The 23458-nt window shown below is 39.3% G+C and overlaps 1 protein-coding gene across 1 annotated transcript; it reads left to right on the plus strand.

The window, feature by feature from the left end:
- The first annotated feature begins 153 nt into the window (after nucleotides 1–153).
- Nucleotides 154–23381, plus strand: cfap54 (cilia and flagella associated 54). The gene is made up of 69 exons (XM_016535015.1): nucleotides 154–302; nucleotides 438–543; nucleotides 1100–1243; nucleotides 1325–1493; nucleotides 1576–1634; nucleotides 1841–1984; nucleotides 2080–2193; nucleotides 2296–2397; nucleotides 2497–2689; nucleotides 3043–3138; nucleotides 3236–3348; nucleotides 3424–3541; nucleotides 3718–3803; nucleotides 3886–4023; nucleotides 4170–4320; nucleotides 4806–4870; nucleotides 6289–6414; nucleotides 6523–6670; nucleotides 6756–6833; nucleotides 6914–7035; nucleotides 7105–7290; nucleotides 7408–7500; nucleotides 7626–7811; nucleotides 7885–8021; nucleotides 8121–8268; nucleotides 8411–8566; nucleotides 8688–8810; nucleotides 9005–9133; nucleotides 9221–9344; nucleotides 9444–9536; nucleotides 9618–9744; nucleotides 9827–9923; nucleotides 10038–10123; nucleotides 10577–10759; nucleotides 10949–11133; nucleotides 11397–11569; nucleotides 11659–11871; nucleotides 12225–12418; nucleotides 12533–12668; nucleotides 12827–12920; nucleotides 13077–13232; nucleotides 13866–14069; nucleotides 14166–14253; nucleotides 14881–15051; nucleotides 15125–15191; nucleotides 15976–16161; nucleotides 16695–16781; nucleotides 16891–17013; nucleotides 17209–17262; nucleotides 17359–17509; nucleotides 17597–17715; nucleotides 17911–18062; nucleotides 18616–18745; nucleotides 18846–19008; nucleotides 19101–19261; nucleotides 19349–19495; nucleotides 19715–19835; nucleotides 20320–20484; nucleotides 20572–20683; nucleotides 20760–20868; nucleotides 20942–21001; nucleotides 21086–21212; nucleotides 21370–21528; nucleotides 21711–21880; nucleotides 21971–22066; nucleotides 22231–22337; nucleotides 22519–22663; nucleotides 22772–22858; nucleotides 23250–23381. The coding sequence occupies exons 1-69, from the start codon at nucleotides 154–156 to the stop codon at nucleotides 23367–23369; spliced, it is 9021 nt and encodes a 3006-aa protein (XP_016390501.1). The 3' UTR covers nucleotides 23370–23381.
- Nucleotides 23382–23458: the final 77 nt, after the last annotated feature.

Consider the following 23458-nt stretch of genomic DNA (forward strand, 5'->3'; position numbering starts at 1 on the left):
GTATAAAGTGCATTTTAATGTATTTAAAAAAGGAAGAAGAAGAAGATTGACATGGGACACGCACGCGCACGGTCGTGCCCCAAAAAGAGTGCGCGCGTCGTATCCATAACAACGGAGTCAAACACAAAGTGCCTCTCACGCGCTGTTTCAAACATGGACCCTGCACCAGCATCCTACTACGGACCCCTGGATAAAAACAACCCCGTCCTGTCAGCTTTTCAAAGTGACCTAAAAGAGTTTAAAGCGCATATGAAGAAGCTTTCAGGCTCACCGAACTACGACTACCGATCCTACTCTAGAGGGTAAGAGATAAACACAGAAAAAAGGCTAAAAACTCGAATCTCATTGATATTTTGTAGTGCTTTGTGTTTTTGTATTACTTTATTGATGTTTAAGTATGCTTAATTAATATACAAAACATTTGTGTTAACTGACAGGTCCATTAAACTGTTTGAAACATGGAACAAGTATAAATCTCGCCTTCCTCCCTCTTATTTCGAAGAGCACCTATTGCAAACAGCAGATTTCCTCCTTGACTCCAAGGTAAATAAAACTCTGCATTTTCCCCCTTTTTTAACCACAGTTATGGGCTACCAGTTGGTTACAACAAATATGTTTTGCTAATGCACTCAATCTTCATCCATTATGTGACCCTGGACCACAAAACCAGGAATAAGGATCAATAAGGGTCAAAGAATAAATAAGCTTTCCATTAATGTATGGTTTGTTAGGATAGGACAATATTTGGCTGAGATACAACTATTTGAAAATCTGGAATCTCAATATTTTGAAAAATCTAATTATTGAGAAAATCGCCTTTACAGTTGTCCAAATGAAGTTCTTAGCAATGCATATTACTAATCAAAAATTAAGTTTTGATATATTTACGTTAAGAAATTTACAAAATATCTTCATGGAACATGATCTTTACCTAATATCCTAATGATTTTTGGCATAAAAGAAAAATCGATCATTTTGACCCATACATTGTTGGCTATTGCTACAAATAAACCCGTGCTACTTATGACTGCTTTTGTGGTCCAGGGTCACATATAATCATTTTTCCTTTATATAAATATTTTTCATCATGTCCTATAAGCTTTACAGGCTTGCTCTCTGGCAAGGGTACAGACTTTATCTGCAGCAGTTTTGCACACTAAGCCTAGAAAGCATACGAGACGTGGAGCACTTCAAGCAGTCTTTCTTCTCAGACGGCTTTGATTCAAAAAGAGCCCGACTTACGGTTAGGGATCCTGCCTGAAATACATGTAATATTTTTGGTTTCAATATCAATTTCAATGACCTTTGAACTATGTATTTGTAGTTCCGTGCTCTTCAGGGAGAATGCCAGTGCATCTTCTATTTGGAGAAAGAGAGAGGTGCACTGCCTGACCAGAGTGGGGTTCAAAAGCTGCTGAGCATCCTGGGATTTGTGCGCATTCTCATGCAGGCTGTTCTGCCTGATGAAAGTTTATGCTGGATCCTCTACAATGGTACCTTCAGTAAGACCTCTGGATGTAGTATATCACACTGACAATAAATGGTGACTGTGACTTGTTTTCTGTATTTCCTCAGGCTCGTTACACATGTACAACATATGCAGATGCCTGATGTCAGCAGGCCATGCTTCACAGGTTCACAAAAACATGCCATTATCTATGATTTTTTTTATCACTTTTCAGAATATACGATACTATATTACATTTCTATGAATTAATTTCATTCATGTTTGGAGCAAGTACTCAATATATTTACGTATTTATTTGTTTGTATTCTTCACAAAACATATACTTTTTGTATATTATGGTTTGTTTTGAAGTCTTTTTTTGTCTTTGTTCAGATTTTAGAGTACTTACTATGGGCATGCACATGCCTAGAGACCTCTGTTCCTCTGTTGACTGCCAGCTTCCTGCCATGGAGGGCCACACTTTACTGTGCTGTGTGCGAATGTTATTTTCATGACTGTGCATCAGTTCAGGCAGAGGTGAGTTCACATCAAATTGCTAAATCAACTTAGCTTTATGACTCAAGAGCCCATAGGCAATCTGTCCTTTTGCCTCCTGTTGTGCAATACTGTAGGTGTTTGCTCGCCGAGCCCTTGGCAAGATCAGTGAACTGGCCAAGCTGGAGGAGATGACTGGCTCCCAAGTGTCATTGGAGACCCAACAAGCTTATAAGGAGGCCACAGTAAAAGTGAGGAAATGCAGCCTAAATGAAACATGTTGTTGTTTTTATCGTTCTTGTATTATGACTACCATATTTTATTACTGTTATTGCTCCATTAATGGAGAGAAGCTTGCAGTGATGGTGTTTAAGCGTTCAGTATATGAGCCCCGAAGGAAACCGAAAGGCCTCTTCAGACCCAAACAGAAGAGCAATTTGAAAGAGCTACAGCTCGTGAGTATTCACTTTAATAATGTAGAATACATCTTTTTCTTAGTTCTTCTCTAATATCTTCTTTTTTACTCTTATCTGTCCCTTTATATCTCTCGGTAGACTCCATGGCCTCGCACACCAACCGAGCGTATCCTGATGGAGATGTTCGAGGGCAATGCTGCTCGGTTTCTGGCAGTGCTGGAAGCTCTACAGGACAGCTCTGTCAGGCCTCTGCAGACCGGATTGCCTGAAGAATTTGAGGTCCAGGATGTGGTGCTGGAGCTCATTTCGGCTGGGACTAGCTTGTTGTCTGGTACACTTTTTCGTCCTGTCTGCCTCAGTGCAACTAAATGTAACCTTTAAGGCTTGTTCACACCAAGGACGATAACTATAATGATAACAATAAATATAAAGTTGTAATCATTTTTCTAACACTACGAGAACAATGGAGTTCGCACCACAACTATAACAATAACAAAACAGATGAATAATAGCGTTGATATTACTTTCAGAACATTTTCCCAAGCTGTTGAATTTAAGCATTTAAAGTGACAGACCACAAAACTGCTGTGTGTGCTTATGATAAATAGAACATTATTGTGCATTGGTGTCAGGCTAATATAGTTATTGTTGTAAACAGGCCTTTAAATATCCCTTCTTTTGCAGGTTTTGGTGATTCTGATCACACTTTTGATGAGAGCCTGCCTCCTTCTTTAAATGCAGTCACTCCTACCTCCTCTCTCTTCGACACAGCTGTTGCTGGTGAGTGCTTGCATTTAATTTGCCATTTATTTTCCTTCCCTCTTATTTGCGTTTATGCATTATATGTTGCTCAGGGTCTTTGTTTTGTGTCTCCCAGGAAAGAGTAAGATTGCAGTAGATGCTGCGGTGAAGTTTGTGAAGCAGCTCTTCAGATATGAACAGTGGAGCACGTTCAGCTCGCTCTCTACGGCACTTATGTCAGCACTAGCTGTGAGTACATCTGTGATATGGCTTAAAATGTCAGCCAGACTGCTGTCTAGTTCTTTTTTCTTGTACTGTTCACAGAACATGGAAGGCCGCGCATTTAGGAAGTATGAGCTGGAACTGAGGATTTTGGAGGCTGTGGAGCATTTGATGTCCACTCAAAGAGTTAAATTCATCATGAAAGATGCTGCTTTTGATGGTCAAGCTGGTACTAATCACATTATTTGATTCACTCATAGAAAAAGACAAGCAAATGATAAAAAAAAAGTAAACAAAGTTGACTCAGGATTTATTTATTTATATTTTTGGGGTTATGTAAAATTCTTAAACCCAAAATGAACATCATCCCTCTTTTATTGTTTTATTCCCTCGCAGACAAGAACATTGTGGCAACAATTATGACCGAAGAATTTTTCAATCTTATTCAGACACTTCATGCTTGTATCTGCAGGACAGACAAGGTCAGGTCTTTCTCTTGCTGTCTCTGAAGAGCTCATGGAGCTGTCATAGGTAACCTGACAATGTGTATGTTTGTCCAAATAGGATATCCAGCCAAATGCAGACTTGGTGTTGGACATTGTGCTCTTCTTTTGGGCTAAATGCAAAACTGTCTTTCAAAGAGCACAGTCGAGACACTATGAACCTGTGCGCTACCTGGGAAGGATGGCAAACCAAGACCAGGTTATTATTAAAAAAAACAGTAAATCTAAAATGCTTATTATGAGAGACTTTGCCAATTTTAAAACCAATCATGGAGGTGCTGCTTTATAACATTAGTTGTTGAATCCATAACATGTAAGTGTTTGTTTTTGTGTTTTGTTCAATAGTGGGTGGAGACCCTCCTTTTGCTGTGTGAAGTGGCCCATGAGCACCAGCTGGCTGAAGTGGACTTCTTATTAGTGACTGAAATGACTCTGAGACTAGCCATGGTGCTGGAAAGCAGTGCGGACACCCCACCACAGTCTGGGAGAAAGACAGGTACCATGTGCCACAAAGACGAGATTTCACACAGCAACAGTCTATATACAAATTATTGAACTATTACAACAGATGCTGTAAACATGAAAGATTCCCTAAAAATGTATCATGGTTTCCACAAATATAATACACAGTATAACTGTTTTCAACACTGATAATAATAAATGTTTCTTGAGTTTCACTTGAGCATATTAGAGTGATTTCTGAAGGATCATGTGATGCTAAAGACTGGAGGTAATGATGCTGAAAATTCAGCTTTGCCACCGCAGGACAAAAATACATTTGAAAATATATTACAATAGAAATCAGTTATTTTAAATTGTAATAATATTTCACAGTATTACTGTTTTACTGATTTTGAATCAAATAAATGCAGCACAAGAAAAATTTTAAAATACTTACCCATCCCAAACTTTCAAACGATAGTTATTTTGCACTTTTAGTTATATATTTAGGCATTTTTCTTTGTGTTTTTCTTTCTGTAGCCACCACTGAAGATAGCAGCGAAGAGTCCATCCCTGTTAGAAAATCTGCAAGCTCCCTATTTATGGTATGTTGTCCCATGAGCAGAAATATAAGATAAAACCCTACTGAAAGTTCATGTTGTAGCATCATAAACGGTTCAGCGGCATCAGATTCAACATTTCGATTTTAAAGGGGTCATCGGATGCCCCTTTTCCACAAGTTGATATGATTCTTTAGGGTCTTAATGAAAAGTCGATAACATACTTTGGTTAAAAATTTTCAATGGTAGTTTAAAAAACACCCTTTTTACCTTGTTAAAATCGGCTCTTTTCACAGCAACCCGTTTTGTTGCATTTCCCTTTAAATGCTAATGAGCTCTGCTCACCCCGCCCCTCTCTTCTGTTGGGTGACAAGCCGTCCTGTTTACTTTAGCCGCGAAACTTGCTAACTAGCACATAATTAGGAAAGGCGATTTGCAAAGATTCATAAAAAACCCTTATACTCACTTCATCTGTAGGTGAAGCTGGATCACGAATTATTCGCGTGAACATAGATGCATTTAGGCAGATCGGGGGCACATTCCCTTCAAAAACAAAAGTAACGTTAATCCTCTGCGTCTTCAGCGGCTCAGATGTCGGGAGTAAATGACGACTGCTATGTTCATTATTACATCCAACAACAAAACACCTCAATCGCTTAGGAGCCATTCTTGTCTACGTCCCTGCTCCGGCGTCGAAACAATGGCGGTCGGACTGTTCACAGCTCACTCATGGCAGTGTCAATCAACTATCGTGGGAGTGGCCTTGGTCTGTGTGACATCACACAGCCAAGAAGCTGAGAATGGCTTGATTTGAAAAAGGGGATATAATTTATAGAGATTAAAAAAATACCACTGTTTTTTTTATCATTATAGGGTGGTTGTGTACACACACTGCCAACACACATTAATGTTCAAACAACATGTAAAGGTGAGTTTTGCATCCGATGACCCCTTTAAAGTGCTCCTATTATGGGTTAGGAAAGTTCATGTTTTTGTTTTGGGAGTCCACAACAATAGGTTGACATGCATGCAAGGTCAAAAAACATTTTCATTGTCTTATAATATGCATTTATTTTTACCTTATTTGGGTCTGCGCATGCAACAAGTGGGCGGGCATAAATATGCTAATGTTTCATGTGGACGTCAACATGAAACGGCTAAAGATTTGTTTTAAAAACGACTCGTTTCAGTGACTCCGAGTCGACTCTTTCTTTTGAGAGATAATAACTTTATACACTGTGCACTTTCAGATTTAAAACTTTGCAGGATGTTTTCATTCACTTAGAGCTGTGTTACACACTGCATGAAAGGTAATTTTCAAAAATCCATAATAGGGGCACTTTAAACAAGTAAAATTACCTTAGAATCTGAGATTGCATTCAAACCAACAAAATCTAATGCAGTTTTATGGAATTGTGTCAGGGTTTAACCATAATAAAACTATATTTTTAACATGTGTGCAGAGGTCCAGAACTGAACAGCTGCAGACTGTGTTGGATGTGGTGGAAAGAGGTGTGAAATGTGTGTCCAGAGGAAGGGCCAGGTCACTTTATGGGGGTTCTGCTGTCTTTGACGAGGTGTTCATGGAGGCAAGAACATACCAAGTTTTGCTTACTGCAACACAAGCTCTGTTACATCCTGTTACTGTTGATACAGTAAGCATGCTTAATAATGTGTCACATTTATCTTAATCACAGAAGTTTTGTGACACTAAGAGTTCCAAGAGCAACAGAGTCCCAGAAAACAGCAGTACCTCTGACCTTGCTGCTCTTTCCATGGATTTACACATGGAGTTGCTGGTCTTCCAGCACAGACTTGCTCTCAAACTATCTGATTCCTGGTCAGGTCAGAGAGACATGCAACCTTTCACCATATTAGTGAAACACATTTTTATGCATGTCACTGAATATGTCATATTTGTTCTGCTCAGACGAGATGAGTTTGATGGAGTTTAAGAAGTCACATGCTATTCAAGCACAGGCCTCAGAAACAAATAGACCTACAGGAGGTGAGTTTCAAAACAATGCAATATTAACATATTGGCACCAAAACAGGTAGTCAGTTTTACACAGATCTACTCTTTAACAGACTCTGCGGTACTTGAAAAAATCAAGAAGAACAAGATCTCTAAGTGTGTTTTCCTAGCGCAGAAGGCCCTGTTGGCATTCAGGAAAAACCAGATGAGCCGAGAGACCAAGAAAATACTTGAGGTCAGTATTTCAATTGGTGTCACAAGACATCAGCATAACATGATGTAAACTCTGTTTTCATCTCTCCAGGAGGCCATAACGCTAATGGAGAAAGCTGAGCTTGAAGAGAGGAGGCTGGTTAGTTGTGCTTATCCTTCAGAGAACAATTTAGGAATGCCAGAGAAGAGACAGCCCCAGCCACCAGCCCCAATACTCCTCTCACGCTCCAACCTCTCCATGACCTTCAAACCTGCACCATACGCCCTTGAGGAGGAGGTTGTCACATCTTCTCTATAAGCATCACTTTGATATCTGTTGATTACCCTTTGAATTTATTCCTTAATGTTCAGGTGTAAATGCTGAAGAACGCAATTTACTATTATCCTGATCTAGGTTAGCTGGTACTGTATTTATGGAAGAGAAGCAGAGGGTGTCAACCTAAAAGTACGACTTAAAGACTGCTACTTGAGTGGGACTGGAGATATGGTAGGGTGAATGGCGTTTTGAAATATCAGATCATGTATTTACCTTTCTTACTTTTTTATTAATGTCCGTATTGTCTATTCATATTGAAATGTTTGTACCTGAAATGAAATTTGTGTTTCAACCAGATTCCTGCCAGAGGTGAATGTTTACTTCATGTAGACGGGTTGGAACCTGATAAGAAGTACATTTTTGCAGTGGCTGCTTTTAATGCTCAGGGTAAAATTGTGGGGGGTGCCATTGGAGAGACCACCAGGCCTCTACTTGCCTCCCTGCCTCTACCACTACTAACAACCTGGGCCCACATAGCTCAGGTAAATGGATCAAACTTTATTGTGTGCCACGCAAAATAGCCATCCACTTGATGTTAGGTTTTATATTGTTTAGGTAGCTTATCAGACAGGACTCTACTCCCTTGCCAAAAGAGCTTGTAATGAGCTTTGGAGTCACTTTACTCTTCCCCCAAATTCAAGTCCTGAGGGTCCAGAGCAAGAAGTCTGTCTTGAAGGACTGGCTCAAACAAGGTTTAATTCAATATAATGTAATATAGTATAATATAATGTAAGATCATGTGTATTATCAAATATCTGTTCTGTTTGTCAATCTATTTTTATTTCATGTAGACTCCGCCCAAAGACCCTGCAGCTTTCTTCTCCTCTCCTCCAGCAGCTGTTTTTTTTCACCATCTTCATTCAGACAGATATTCACATTCAAGAGGGGGCACTATTCTGTGACAGTCTCTGTGATGGAGGGCCTTTGATCTGGGGCCAGGTTAGTGAACAAAGTGACTAAGATGAAATCAGCTTTATGGTGGGTTATATATTGCATTTAATCACAGCTCATGATAATACAGCCCAGTCTTTCTCAAGTAATTCATCCTTGTAAAGCTGATCTGTCTGCACATCCATCGCAGGAGGCCAGGCTTGTAGAGTGTGAACGGATGCTGGTGGCCACTGATCTTGCTTTGCACCTCAATGACAGCAGTGGCGCCCTGCAGGCTGTAGTGAGCTGTTACGGCCTTCTCACTCCGTTAATCTTCAACCAGATCCCTTCTGAGCCTGTTATAGAGGTGGCTACTTTTATAAATGTTCTTGATAACAATAACATATCAGGAGTTCCATAATTTCATGATCAAATCAGCTGTTTATATGATGGCTTTGCCATAGCAAAGGTGCATCTGTGTGTTTCAGGTGCTGTTAAAGTGCTTTACGGTGCTGCTGGAGATTCCAGAAGTCCTCAAGCAGAAACGGCCTGTTGCCACCACAGAGTCCCTGCAACACATGGTCGCCTGTATGACATATTATTTAGCCAAGGTAGTAATTTACTGCTCACCTGTTAAGAAAGAATATGTAAGGAAGAAGTCTTTTGTATCATTCTAAATATCTTTACTGTCACTTTTTCTCAATTTAATGTGTCCTTGCTGAATAAAAGTTTACATACTTTCTTCTTAAAAAGAAAAAAAAAAATTATTGACCTCAAACTTTGATCCATTTCTGTGTGCTTTTAGAGCTTGTGCTCCACTCAGGAGAGTCGTATGGCATCATCTGTGTTTGAGCTGGGAATGAAGCTTCTTCAGGAGATCAATGAGCCCCCACAGCAACCTGCCAAAAAAACATCATCAGTGGAGCTGGACGGGGTGTGTGATGTGTCTTGGTTATCATAGACCCTCTGTGCTGCCTTAATAAATATTAATGTCAGTGCATATGTGTTCGATTTTCAGAAGAAGGCAGCTTCCATCCATGATGTGGGGCCAAGCGAGCAGCTAAATGTTTTAGAGGCCATTGTCATGAAAACCATGCATACAGAAACATTAGGAAACCATGATGTCACTTCCTGCAACAAAACAGGTCCTTATTTTTTCTCATATCTTAGATCAGGAAGCCAATGTTTAAACAAAAAAATAGTAAACAATCAGTACAAAGTATGTTATATGGCCTTTGATGCAGGGTCAGATGGATGTGAGCTTACTGGACAGGAAGACCCTATTGTACTCTACATGGTGATTGAAAACAGCCCCCTCCAGCATGCCTTTAAAGAGGGTATAACAAAAAAACACATATAGAAAAATTCTGATTCACTGAATGAGGTGTCATACACTCATTTTTTATGTTTGCGTCTAGTGATGAAGTTCAAGCAGAAGTCTTGTTTTCTGGAGTTTGTTGCGCACTTGCTCCAGAAAGCCCTGCTAGAAGATGAGCTGGATCTTGTGTTGCAGTGGGAGCAGAACATCTTGAACTGGCTTAGCAGGTGTGCTTTTGTGTAGTCCATGCTTGCAATGAGTGTGTAGGTGTTTTGAGTTACATTTCTTTGCTTTCTGTAATATTTCTAGACGTGATGAGGCTTTGTTCGGGCTAAAGAAGAACTCAGGTCTACCAGGGGAGGAGTTTAAAGACTTCACAACCTCTGTAATTGAGTACAATACCAAAGTAAGCTTCTGTTTCATAAAATGTGTTAACATATTGCGACACATTTGAACACATTTGCACAAATTAAATGCATGTTCTCTTTCAGTTTATAAATATTCTCTGAATCTGTTTCAGAAACAAAAAGATGGCACATTTTGGGATGGCAGGAAGTTGCTACAGAAGAAGATTCTGATTGCATTCAAGAGCCAAAACTCTCAAAAGTAAAACAATATTCAGCCCAGCTTGCAAAACTGAAATTGTGAAACAAAAAAGTTAAATATTACATCTTTAAAATTTATTTTTAATGTGAAGTCGTGTACACTAACATTCAGTAGTTTGGATTCTGTCTTTTTTTTTAATGTTTTTGAAATTTATGCATTTATATTATCATAAATGCAATGTAAAAACAGTAATATTGTGAAATATTATTATAATAAGAACTGTTTTCTATTTGAATATATTTTACATTTTAATTCATTCTGGTGATAGCAAAGCTGAATTTTCACCAGCCATTACTCCAATCTTCAGTGTCACTTTAGAAGTGATCCTTTAGAAATAGTATTATAAAGTATTAATTTATTTTTAAAAAATCTTACTGACCCCAAACTTTTGAACTGTAGTGTATGTGATTATATCTTTAGAACTTTATCTGTATTTGCTGTTGTGTCCCTCAGAGAGGTCAGAGCTGTGGACATCCTGCTAAGTCAACTGGCTACTCTTATCAGAAGACATCAGCGCCGCTGGAAGCTGAGGCAGATGCGCTCTGAGGATTCACTGTGGCGTTGCCATGTTAATCTGAGTCTGGCTTGTGCCAACCTAGGCCTGCTGAGGAGGAACCTGGGACCACCAAAGCTCTGGTACTCAGATCTAACAGCAAAACTGAAAACCGAATAATGCCAAATAATACATTGTGATGTCAGTTTGGGTCTTCAACCTCAAGCTCATCTTAATATCAAGACTTTTTTTCTGTTCTGTTCATACCTTTTGATTATTATTTTCTCTGGACCTGTTCGATTCAAACTTGAGCTTTTTTCCATCCTTTCCAGTTTCAGCCATCTTTCGCAGTCTTTGTTTTCTCTGGCTCACTGTGGAATGCTGATTATGTGGAAGAACGTTCCACAGCACATAAGGCCACCTGAACTGACTCTTCCACATCCCAAAGCTGTAACCTGTCCTAGACGCCGTGCTCACAAAAAGGAAGTGAAGCACAAAGTTAAAGATACTAATCAAGGTAGGTTAAAGTCCCTTTAGCATGACAGCTCTACACTGTTGTGACGGAATCTACACTGTTGTTCACTGTTGTCTCCAGTGTCACATGATCCTTCAGAAATCATTCTAATATGCTGATTTGGTTCTTATGAAACATTTCTAATTAATATCATTGTTTAAAGCAGTTTTTTTAGGATTCTTACTGACCCTAACCTTTGAATGGTAGTGTAGCTCATTACATGTAGATGCAGTATATGATTGTCCTAATTTACACTACATCCTCAGAAGAACCAAATAGCAGTGACGAGGAGTTCAACTCTGCAGAAAGTGATGTTGAAGGTGAAGTGGACTTTCAGCACACCCACGACCCTAAAGCTGACGGCACTCCTGCTCATCAAACCACATCTCAGTTACTGGACACACTCAACAAAGCCTCTGTACACATGCGCAGAGCTATGGTAAATGCAATTTTATTTTAATAGCCCTAATTTGCCATGCTCTTTATCTTGTGATTCTAGTGACAACATCTCCCATTTTTTTCCACAAGGTGCTGGCACATCGGTGGGGTCACTGGACAACTTTACAATGGGTGTGTCGGACTCTCTGGGACCAATCCAGCACATTGGGCCTGATGTTAGAGCGAACCCAAGGCCCGGATGTCCATGCCAGATGGCTGACGATAGAGCAGCTATATACAGTGATCACTCCCTTACTAGTATTGGCCTCAGATCTTCTCATGGACATGATGGAGAAGCTGAAGGTTAATCCACATCACCAGTGCATTTGTTCTCAAACTTATTGACTTAAAGGCCCACTGTCCAACACATTGTTCAAAGGCCCTCTAGATAATAAAAGGGGGGGGGGGGAATCATTTCAGTTTTAATTTAATTTAATTTTATTTTATTTAGGATTTTGAGTCAGATAATTAAAATGATTCATACTAATTATTTTATTAAATTAATTAAATATTATTACTTTTTTTCAGTCATCCTGCAGCTCCCTTAAAAGTTACTTGATGATTGGTCATTTGCACCATTCTGCAGTCAAATATTTTTAAAATTACAGCTAAACTGTAAAGATATCTTTCATATTTGTTTTCTTTTTATTCTGTAGCTGTGGAATGTTTATGATGATCAAGATGTAGAGCTTGAGGCCAGCCTGTACTTCTCTGCTCCAGTGGATGACGGGACAGTTATAGATTTGCGCTGGCTGAGGACTCTGGTTCTGCACACATTAGAGCTTCTGTACTATCAGGCCAAGTGGGAGAATCTCGCCCACCTCGCCCTACTTTTCAATACATATACTAGGTATGCTATTATATCACTGATGCTGGTGTAGCATTCATTTGTATACTTGCTGAAAGTAAACAAGTAATTGAAATAACAAAAGTGTATTGAAATGCAATGCATCATGGGTTTCAGGGAGCGCTACTCTCACATGGTAACACCTGTTCTGGTGCATGCGCAGAGGAGGTTGTTGGACAGGATCAGCTGTTTCGGGGGCCCTCCAGCCCCTCAACCTCACTTCACCTACACTGAGATGATCTCTGGAGAGAAGGTAGACAGAAATGATCACATACACATCATTTTGATTAACTTTGACAAGAGCTGCTTAAAATTTTTAGTTCAAAGCCTGTTCAATGCAAACCTTTATAATGGATATTCCAGTTCATTAGAGTTGGAAAAATGTCTACATTTTGTAACTGACGTCCATAGGTGACATGCAGGAATTATGCAAGCAGACAGTTACTGTTTCCCTGTGGAGGAGGTCAGATTATGATCACTGACCCAGAGCCCAAGAAACTTGCAGGTACAAAAAAGGGTTGCCAGGTCCCATTTATTTTCTGATTAATTTACCATTTTGTGCATTTTGCATGTCATATTTGTATAATGACCCAAATGTATCATTTATTTTTTTAAAAGACCATAATTAAGTCTTAGGTGTGTGCTTTATAATTTACTGAAGATGTGAAGAGAGCCATGTGTCTGGTGTGTGTACCGTTGGATGTAGAGGACACACTGCAGTGTTTCAGAGAGACTCTGGAGAAAAGACATCACACACTGCTGACCTTTCAGCACAGCCGAACTCTACTCCTGCTGCTATTGGCGGACACACAGCACTGTAAGTCTTACACACGCCACTAAGTTTGGGGTCAGTACATTTTTTTCTTGAAAGAATTTAATCGTTATATTTAGCAAGGACACATCCAATTTATCAAAAGTGACGATAAAGAAATTTGTAATTTCAATTCCTCAAAGAATCCTGAAACAAGTGTTTTCAACATGGATAATAATCATGATGAGCACCAAATTGGCATATTATATTTTTGATCAAATCATCAGCCTTGGTGAACATAAGAGACTTAAAAAAATAATCTGACAAACCCCAAACTTATTTAATTAAACATATGTTAAATATAACAAATTATTTTATTTTTAGGCCTTGTCCTCCCTCTGGAATTTCTAATAGTTTTTTTAGAATGGTGGTTTTCAATTTGTGAGCAAAAGAAGGTCTGTGGTGAACATTACTTGATGAGAGTTTCATATTAAATTATATATAAATTAGAAAAAGTTAAAACCACAAACCTTATTTTACTTCTAAATTGAAAACTGCTATTTTGAAAACCATTTTGGGAACTCATGGCATTCAAAGTCTCTTCTGTGTTTTAGGGCTTCAAACTATAATATACAATTATATATGCTATAACTATACTTTGTTTACACTTTCAATCACACCCTTTATATGTGGCCTCAGCATATGTTGAGGTGCCATTCTCTAAAGAGAACAGCGGCATTCTGCAGGGAAAAGTGGAATTCAGCATGGCAGCCAGCACCCTGCCAGGCATCAGCCCTCCAGACCTGTCTGCAGAAGACTTCAGCTCTTTGGGCTCCATTTACAGCACCACCCTGCCTCCAACACAGCTCCAGACTGTTTTCTCTTCCTACAACAATTCTATTAGTGAGAACCGATCTGAACTTTGACATCTTGCAAGCAGAATTTGTTCAAGAACAAGCTTTTGCAGTACAGATATATGTTTTTTGTTGTTTTATGCAGAATATCTTCAAGAAAATAAGTACAACTCCCTCCAGGTGCAAGCTCTCCATGAACTTGGAAACTTGCATTTCTACAATGGAAATCGAAAGTATGATTTGTTCACTGCATTATTTTCCTGCTTTAATTATTATTAATTAGAGAAGTTGTACTGTATATGTTTACACTACCTTTTAGAAGATTGTGGTTGCTAAGATTTTTTAATGTTTGTGAAAGAAGTCTCATATGCTCACCAAGGTTGCATTTATTTGATCAAAAATACCTTGAAATGAAGCAATAATGTGAAACTATCATTGGTCAACTAACTTTTCTATTTGAATATATTTTAAAATGCCATTTATTTCTGTGATGGCAAAGCTGAATTTTCAGCAGCCATTACTTGTCATAAGTCTTCAGTGCCACATGATCCTTCAGAAATTGTGCTGCTTAATATCTTTGTGCATACATTTCAGAATTCTTTGATGAATAGAAAGTTCAAAAGAACAGCGGGTTTTTTTTTTTATAGAAATCTTTTGTGACATTATACATTTCTGTACTGTTATTTACTGTTATGGTCAATTTAATGCATCCTTGCCAAATAAAACGTAATTTCTGTAAAATAAATCTTACTGACCACAAACATTTGAACAGCAGTGTAGGTAATCAGATGTTTTGATTTCACACCATATAACGACAAAAAAAGCATTTTTTATTAATATGTGTTTATGTTTGTGTCTAGATCCGCACACTCTTTCTGGAGTAAGGCTTTGGACTGTGCTCTGCAAAGCTCTGGAGTTCTGGAATCTTGGGATGGTGACTCATGGGGCAGCAGCTCCTCTCAGGAAACCCTGCGGCATGCTGGGATATGGGGCTGTCTTCAGGGAGCTTTGCTTTCAGCCAGGATTGCACAGTAAGTGAGAAACCATAAAGCGTATTTGTGACTTTGCTTCATTACAGCAGTATGATTTCCCTTCTAATGACAGGCACATCCTGACTTCCAACATCGATCAGCGCACAAAGTGTTGCCTTCTCTCTGGCAAACTCTTCAAGGTGAGTCACTTTTCGTAGAGTTGAAAAAGTAGTGTTTTGAACTCAGCTAATGAGGAATTATGACCAGCAGCACCCATGTCAACACTCAGAGTTTAATAAGGTCATACGCTCCACAGTGCCTACTGATGGCCTCTATGCCCCATCCGATAACGGACCTGTCCTACTCCACGTACTCTGTGGAGACGGAGCTGATCCCAGGTATCGACCTCTTCTCTGAGCCAGATTAATTTCTGTAAAATAAATCTTACTGACCACAAACATTTGAACAGCAGTGTAGGTAATCAGATGTTTTGATTTCACACCATATAAGGACAAAAAAAGCATTTTTTATTAATATGTGTTTATGTTTGTGTCTAGATCCGCACACTCTTTCTGGAGTAAGGCTTTGGACTGTGCTCTGCAAAGCTCTGGAGTTCTGGAATCTTGGGATGGTGACTCATGGGGCAGCAGCTCCTCTCAGGAAACCCTGCGGCATGCTGGGATATGGGGCTGTCTTCAGGGAGCTTTGCTTTCAGCCAGGATTGCACAGTAAGTGAGAAACCATAAAGCGTATTTGTGACTTTGCTTCATTACAGCAGTATGATTTCCCTTCTAATGACAGGCACATCCTGACTTCCAACATCGATCAGCGCACAAAGTGTTGCCTTCTCTCTGGCAAACTCTTCAAGGTGAGTCACTTTTCGTAGAGTTGAAAAAGTAGTGTTTTGAACTCAGCTAATGAGGAATTATGACCAGCAGCACCCATGTCAACACTCAGAGTTTAATAAGGTCATACGCTCCACAGTGCCTACTGATGGCCTCTATGCCCCATCCGATAACGGACCTGTCCTACTCCACGTACTCTGTGGAGACGGAGCTGATCACAGGTATCGACCTCTTCTCTGAGCCAGATCGGGGGAATCTTGGCACCACTGTTGCCAGTTTGTCTTTTCTCTGCCACTGGCTGTATACCTCAGGACACCTTCTCAAGGTACCAGAGCAACACTCATTGACACTTATATTATAGGGTGACCATACGTCCCATTTTCCCAGGACGCATCCTGACCAGGATTTCTATATTGCCTAAAATATCTAGGTTTTGGCTTTGTTTGCGTGTGCAGACCGATCGGTGTATGACATCAAAGTACAGACGGTTATGCTTTGGAAACGCTCTCGAGGTACTTTGATGTCAAACACTGATCGGTCTGAGCCGCACTGCTTTTAAGTCGAACACACCTAATATGTACGCGTAATTGCATCGCTTTGACCATAGATCCCACCTTCTCACACGCCATGATTGGTCCATTATGTACAATGCTTGCATGTTATTGGTCAAACTACTTTTCGATCATTACCTTCAGCAAGCATGAAAACAGGAAAACAAAGCCAAAACAAATCCTGGCCAGGACGCGTCCTGGGAAAATGGCACGTATGGTCACCCTATTATATTAAGATGGTTACATTTGTGCATTTTACAGTTGATGTCTGATCTTAATATTCAACACATTGTACTGCTTATTTCAGGTTCTTCCTGTGCTGGCTCTGTACCTGTATATTGCCAGAACAGTGTGTCGGGATCTACACCTCACTGTCACATGCAGAATACTGAAGGTTTGAAAGACAACGTTGTCTGTTGTAAATCTTGTAAATCTGTGTTTCATTGAATGTATTTGTCTATTTGAGACTTATGGGTTTATATTAAGTTTGTTTGTGTATACAGGTAAAGGTATTGACAGAGTTGGGGGCCTTCACTCAGGCATTTAAAGAACTCAGCAGTCTCACAATTGGCAGGGAAATTCCTGTACCTCATGCAGGCCACCACAGAGCGGAGAAGCCATCTTGGGTAAAGCAGCATAAACAATAAAAAAAAATACCCAGTTGACAAAAGCAATACATGCAATTATTTTCTTTACAGTAAAGTGTAGAGTTGATATGTTTCTTTAGCACCAAATCAGCATATTAGAAAGATTTCTGAAGTATCATGTGACACTGAAGACTGGAGTAATGGCTGCTAAAATATTCACATTGAATCCCACAGGCAAAGGAAATATTTAATGAAGGGAACCCGCTGTTGGATCCTTCCAATCTTCGAGTAAGTTTACCTGTTTTTACACATGTACATCAAGTCATTGACAACATACTGTACTGTTTGTAAAAAGCATAATGCTTTTTGTGATCTTTTTCTCAGGTTATGGAGGAAGTGGTTAATAGGAGGCCATGTAAAGACATTGTGGCTCTTTATGGCTCAAGATTGACCAGGCAGCTCCTGATGGCCAGAGTTAATCTCATCTTGGCTATATGTAGCACTATACATGACCTGCCTGAGCCACTGACTCCAGGTATCATTTCAGTACTATCTTATTATGGACAATTACAGATTATAAATCTCCATAACACATTACTGAATTATTTTCTTTAACCCACAGAGTTATCCGAATCTCAGGAGAAACGCTCTAGCACTTCCTGTTTGCCTGATGTCTCCAGCAGTGACGAGTCCAAGGGTCTCCAGCTCAGTGCCAGGAAACTCACATTAGGAGAATTCAAGGTGCTCTATTTTACCGTTAAAGCTTTCCAACTTTCATTTCTGTTAAATTGTTCTTCCAGATCTAGGCCTATAAAAGCATTTTAACATTATTTGACCCTATAGCATTAATAGCTGTAAAGTATAAAGTTATAAACACAAATATAAATGCATCCAGCGAATGCCAAGAACATAATGTCTCTTTATTGCCCCTTTCAGGCCATACTTTTAAAAGAAGCACATGCTCTGGTTAGTCCAGAGCTCTTCACTTCGTATCCTCTGAGCACCGATCCTGAAGAAATGGAGCTGGCAGTGGAGATCAAACTGTTAATGTCCAATATCAACATGCAACAGGGCAGAATGTCTGCCAGGTAGTACAGAAACTTAAATCATGAGGAAAAATGCATGCTTGTGAACTTTTGTGGGTGTCTATATGAACACTACTGTTACAAAGCTTGGGATCAGTGTGATTTTTTAAAGAAACTAGTAGTTTTATTCAGCAAGGATGCATTAATTTATTCAGAAAATATGAGTAAAGACTTTTATAATGTTCCAAATAAATGCTGTTCTTTTGAAATTTTTTAATTCACTGAAGAATCCTAAAAAAATGCATCAGGATTTCCACAAAAATATGAAGCAGCAGGAGTAATGGCAGCTAAAAATTCATCTTTGCCATCACAGGACTAAATTACATATTAAATATATTAAAATAGAAAGCAGTTATTTTAAATTGTAATAATATTTAGCAATATTACTGTTTTTTATCAAATAAATGCAGTCTTATATGAGGGCATATGAGCATATGAAACTTTCAAAAACATTAAAAAAACTAACTTTTTATTGTATTGTATGTCCCTGGGGATGCATGCTTGTCTGTATGTTTGAATCCATTCTAAATCTAAACATCTTTCCTCTCTATTGTAGTGCAGATCTGTCAGTGTCTGCTCTGAGGCTCCTCCAGAGGTCTCCTGTGTTTCAAAGTGATTTCCGCCCGCTGCCTCCTCCCGGACCACCCTCCTCTGCTCTCAGACGACCCAGAGCCAAAGCACATCAGGTAATAATCAACCTCTGATTTACTTACATAAATTCAGTGCTTAATTCAGATCTTGCGTCTGTTTCATTAGGCTTTTATCTCTCTGTCTTTTTCTCTGCAGACAAGCTTCCGGGACGCAAAGTCTGTTCTCGATCTCCATAGCGGAGATGTTCCAGGAGAAGTGGAAGCGAGAGAACGCATGGATCTCCTTTTCTGGCTGCGCTGTAGGCTGGCGGTAGTTTGCTCCCTCGTAGGCCATATCCCTGGAACTGCAATCTGCTCTGGTTAGCTGCTTTGCAAAGTTTAATGTGGTGTAAATGTTGCTGGATGTAACTGGTATTTGGTGTTTTTTGACCACTTGTGCTTGTTTGTGCAGGTGTGGACAGCAGTACAGAGGCGCTTCGACTGCTGAAAGAGGGTCTGGAGGAGGCCGAGGCCTGGGGAGACCCTGACACTAAAGCCCTGCTGCTCCTACAAGGTGTCCAACTCAACACACACCGTGGCAGACCCAGAGAAGACAGTACGTCCATGCTACAGGTCAGTAGTTTGTCATGACAGTTGATTTTGATTTAGTGCTATTTGACTCTTTCTGTTGGCTGATGTGTGTCATGTGTGTCTGTTTAGGAGATTGTGAGTTTGTTATCTGGCCGCAGTGCTCTATCTCTGCGCTCTCAAATGACTCTAGCTGAGGCTGTGTTACTTCTTAGTGAGCTGAGAGGAACAGGAAGCCAGACTCTCCACCTGCTCACACAGAAACTACTGCAGCAACAGGTTTTTGATATTATTATGCTCAAAATGTTTGTTGAAGCATGGCACAAGTAGATATTCATGTGAACTTAACCTTTGTTGTTATCTAAAATGTGTTAAGACAGTAAAAATTTGATAAAGATGTATAGCTCCCAGATTAGGTCATTTTGAACATATACAAACAACAATATTACATTTATGTTTTACATATTTTATAGTGGTAATAATGTTCTTTGTTTTCAGCTCTGTGCCTTTGGAGAGTCCATAGGTCTCAAAAAAGGAGGCGAGGTGGAACTACTAGCTGGCCTAAAGAATATGTATCTTCCACAGCTTCCCCTGCTGGCAAAGACAACCATGCGGATTGGTATGACAAGAGCAAAAAGGCAGAACTGTATAGATATTCCTCTAACATTCTGGTTAGGGGTTTGTTCTAAATATAACTCTTAAGTATTAAACTTATGCAGTTAATTCAGCTGCTTAACATACAGACATTTTGTTTTGTAATTTGCCTTGGGTGTGCTATTTATTTTGTTTAAATGTTATATTTTGTTTGTTTCGTTTAGTTTTTTCTGTTTTTTTTTGTTTGTTTGTTTGTTTATTTTAGATTAATGCATGGAATTCTCCCATTGACTTACACTGAAATAATATTCAGAATTGAAAATGTTACGTGATCTTCTGGTCTTCTTTATTAGTTGTCATTGCTCTTGTCTTGACATGTATTTAAGCATTTCATTTACACAGAATCAAATGTCAAAACAAAACAATTCTTTTGCTAAGCCATGGCTATTTCTTTCTAAAAATGGCTCAGCAGATGCTGTTATGATGAATATTGATTCTGTCTGTTCTAGGTCACTCTTTGGCATTGCAGGCTTTGTCAAGTTCCTCTGAGGGAGGTGAGGAACTCTGGAGGCACTTAATACCTGCTCAGGAAGTTCTGCAGTGTGCGCTCAGCATCTCTCAGGCCTCTGCCAACAGAGACCACCTGCTGGAGGCTGATATCCTGTACTGTACAGGTGACCAGTAGGGAGTAATCTTTATATCTAGCATCTTCTCTTGTGAACCAGTACTAATTGTAGATGGTCGATCTTTTGTGTCTGCAGGAGTGGTGGGCAGACATCTCATTTCCATGCAAAAATCTGATCCCCAGAAAGTCCTAGAGGCCTTTTTTGGGTGTTTAACTACATTTAACCATACACTTAGCCAAAGCTTGCGGTAAGTTGTTTTACTAAAGTTCTCCTCTAATTCTGTTCAAACATGACTCACATTTTTATGCATGTGTGTATTTTAGGTTGACACATACTTGCTACCTGGAAATGGCATTGACATACTTGCAAGAGTGCGAGCAGATTATCTCACCCTCTGAAAATCTGACTCCAGCACCTGACGAGACCAGAAAGGTGCTGTGAAATGTGACAGAGTTTGAGAATAACAGTAGTGTACTTTTGTTATATTTATGTGTTGTTTCCTTAGGAAACAGTCAGAGAGACCTGCCTTCTGCTCTGCTGGATTTGTTTGAGGATAGCTTTAAAGGTCTGTAAGGACATCATCCACACATCTGTATGAAGTGTGTTCAATATAAATGATTTATCCTTGTTCTATCCTTTTGTTTTCTAGACATCAGAAGTTATTGGCAAATGTGGCCATTTGCACGGATTCACTGGAGTTACTGAAAGCCCTGTACCCCTTTCCTCAATAAAAGCCCTGCCTGACTTTGCATTGAATGATCTCTTCCACCCCTGTGGTAAAGTTTAACCCAAAATCACTGCACAGTGCACACATTACAAACATTCAGTATTTATTTTTGCATTAGACATAGGATTTCAAGTCTTGTATTGGATTCAAATTGGTGTCATTTTAAATCAATTTAATGCATGTACATGTGCTGATCGCATTGGCAGGGGGGCTAGAAAATGCTGAGAACTGTATCACCAGTCCTGAGGCATTCATGGATGCTGAGCATGAGATAAACAGCAGGAAATGCTCTCAGCTGACCTGGGTTCATATGTCCCGCTACTACATGCACTTAATCAACCTGCTACAGGTCTCTTCACAACCAGGTACAGGAAAAATAACTCTATAAAAAAAAAAACTCTACTCTATTAAACTAGGTTTTTTTTTATTCAGTTCATTCAACAATTAATAAATCTCAACTCTGAAAACCTTTGTACTGTATATATGTTTTTATGTAATGATGGTGATGGTTTTTATGTAATTATGTAATGGTGGCTGTGTTATTCAGGAGCAGTGCAGGGTGTTGATGGGCTGTTGTCCATGTCCGGTGATCCTAAACTTGCTCTCAGACTCTCCCAGTTACACACCTTCTTTAGCCATCACCAACCCTCTTACAGAGAGCAGTGGGCCGTTCCTGATCCCCCTGCAGCTCTAATACTGAGGCATCAGAGAATACAGGTTTCTATTCACACATGCATTCCCTTATCACCAAAAGATAACAGAAAAAAATTCAATCATTATTGTTGTCTCTCTCCTAATTCCTGCCAGCATGACCAGCCATTGTCAGATCTTTACCCTTGGGCCAGCGCTGACATGCAGGAACTGAGCATCCAGTGGTATAGACACATGTCAGAGGAAAGCACGGTAATCAGACCTTCCGAGTTTTTACAAATTATTTGAACTCATGTTTTTTTTTCTTATAGTTATTTAGAGTAAGTTTTTGAAACTATCTGTCCTTTATTTAAATTAAATGGTTCTCTCTGTAATAAATATCAGTTCCTGAGCAGAGTTCTATTTGATCTCTTTAGATTCTGCTTCTCTTCGCTGTAAATAATGTTCCTCTATCAGCAATGAGCCCTATTGCAGACGCAGTGGCAGCACTACAGGCTGGACAGAGAGCGATCTGTTTAGACAGGTAGATTTTGTTTATCTATCCAAAGACAAACCTTATTTTGTGTTGGATACACATACACTGTTTTTACAGAGTGCATTATTGTCAGCAAGGGGACTGTGGTTTAGATTGACCCCTCTCTTTTTGTCTGTTTGATTTAAGTGGTAGTTAATTGAGTTTTGTTTACTCTTATTGCTCCATCCAGGCTGAAAGCTGTTCATGCACTGCTGAACACAGCATGTGTGGAGGTTGATGGGCATGCTTCACTGTCCACCAGCTCAGCCTCCTCCTCCAGCCCAAAAGAAGAAAAGGAGCAGAACAGAACGGCTACGTCCACCCCTCACCGACAGGTGTCTCCCGAGTCCTAAATCACCATGTTGTACTTTTGCACTAACCCTAAATGTAGAGCACACTGAATTTACCGCTCTTTGTCATTCATCTACAATGGTTTCTTTTAGGAAATGCTTTTGGAGAAAACTACACACATCTGCTCTGAGATCAAGAATTTACTGAAGTCTGATTTCAATTTAGCACCCATCACAGAGGTAAAGTGTTACACTGTCATTTCTTTTCTAAATAGTGTTTATTTATAGTGTTTAGTTTAATTTATATACTATTATAGTATTTAATATTTTTCATTTTAGTTTAATTTTATGTGTTTTCTTATTCGTTTTTTTTTATACATTTCGATTTAGCTTGAATTTATCTTTATTTCAGTTTTAGTCATTTAAAACTTAAACTTTCAGTTAGATACCAAGGCAGCATTTCAAATTATTAAAGTTGTTTAGGTTTTTCATCTAATATTAATTTCATTTTAATTTCAACTAAAACATTTTAATAACAACACAGATTCTGAACATGTATTATGATTGAAAAAAAACCTCCTGACAGATGTGTGTATGATTTTGTCACAAATATGTGGTTGTACCCATGCAGATTCCCTTTGACCCAAGCATGCAGACTCTTCTGAACCTGGAACGCTGCTTTAATCCAGCAACAGGTGGCACACTGCAAGATACAGCCCTCATAACGTGGCTCCTCTCTCTTCTGAGATAAAACCCACAACCCTGATCTGCTCTAGATTGATGAGATAAAACAAAATACCCCAACTACACATATTTAATATGCTATAAAAAATTAAATGT

Source organism: Sinocyclocheilus rhinocerous, unplaced genomic scaffold, assembly GCF_001515625.1.
Source record: "Sinocyclocheilus rhinocerous isolate Xijiao unplaced genomic scaffold, SAMN03320098_v1.1 scaffold153, whole genome shotgun sequence".
NCBI lineage: Eukaryota > Metazoa > Chordata > Actinopteri > Cypriniformes > Cyprinidae > Sinocyclocheilus > Sinocyclocheilus rhinocerous.

Coding starts and splice junctions, on each gene's coding strand:
- cfap54 (XM_016535015.1), top strand. CDS start 154: ATGGACCCTGCACCAGCATCCTACTACGGACCCCTGGATAAAAACAAC. Junction 3,804..3,885: donor GTATCTGCAGGACAGACAAG/GTCAGGTCTTTC, acceptor TTGTCCAAATAG/GATATCCAGCCAAATGCAGA. Junction 11,570..11,658: donor TACACATGCGCAGAGCTATG/GTAAATGCAATT, acceptor TTTTTCCACAAG/GTGCTGGCACATCGGTGGGG.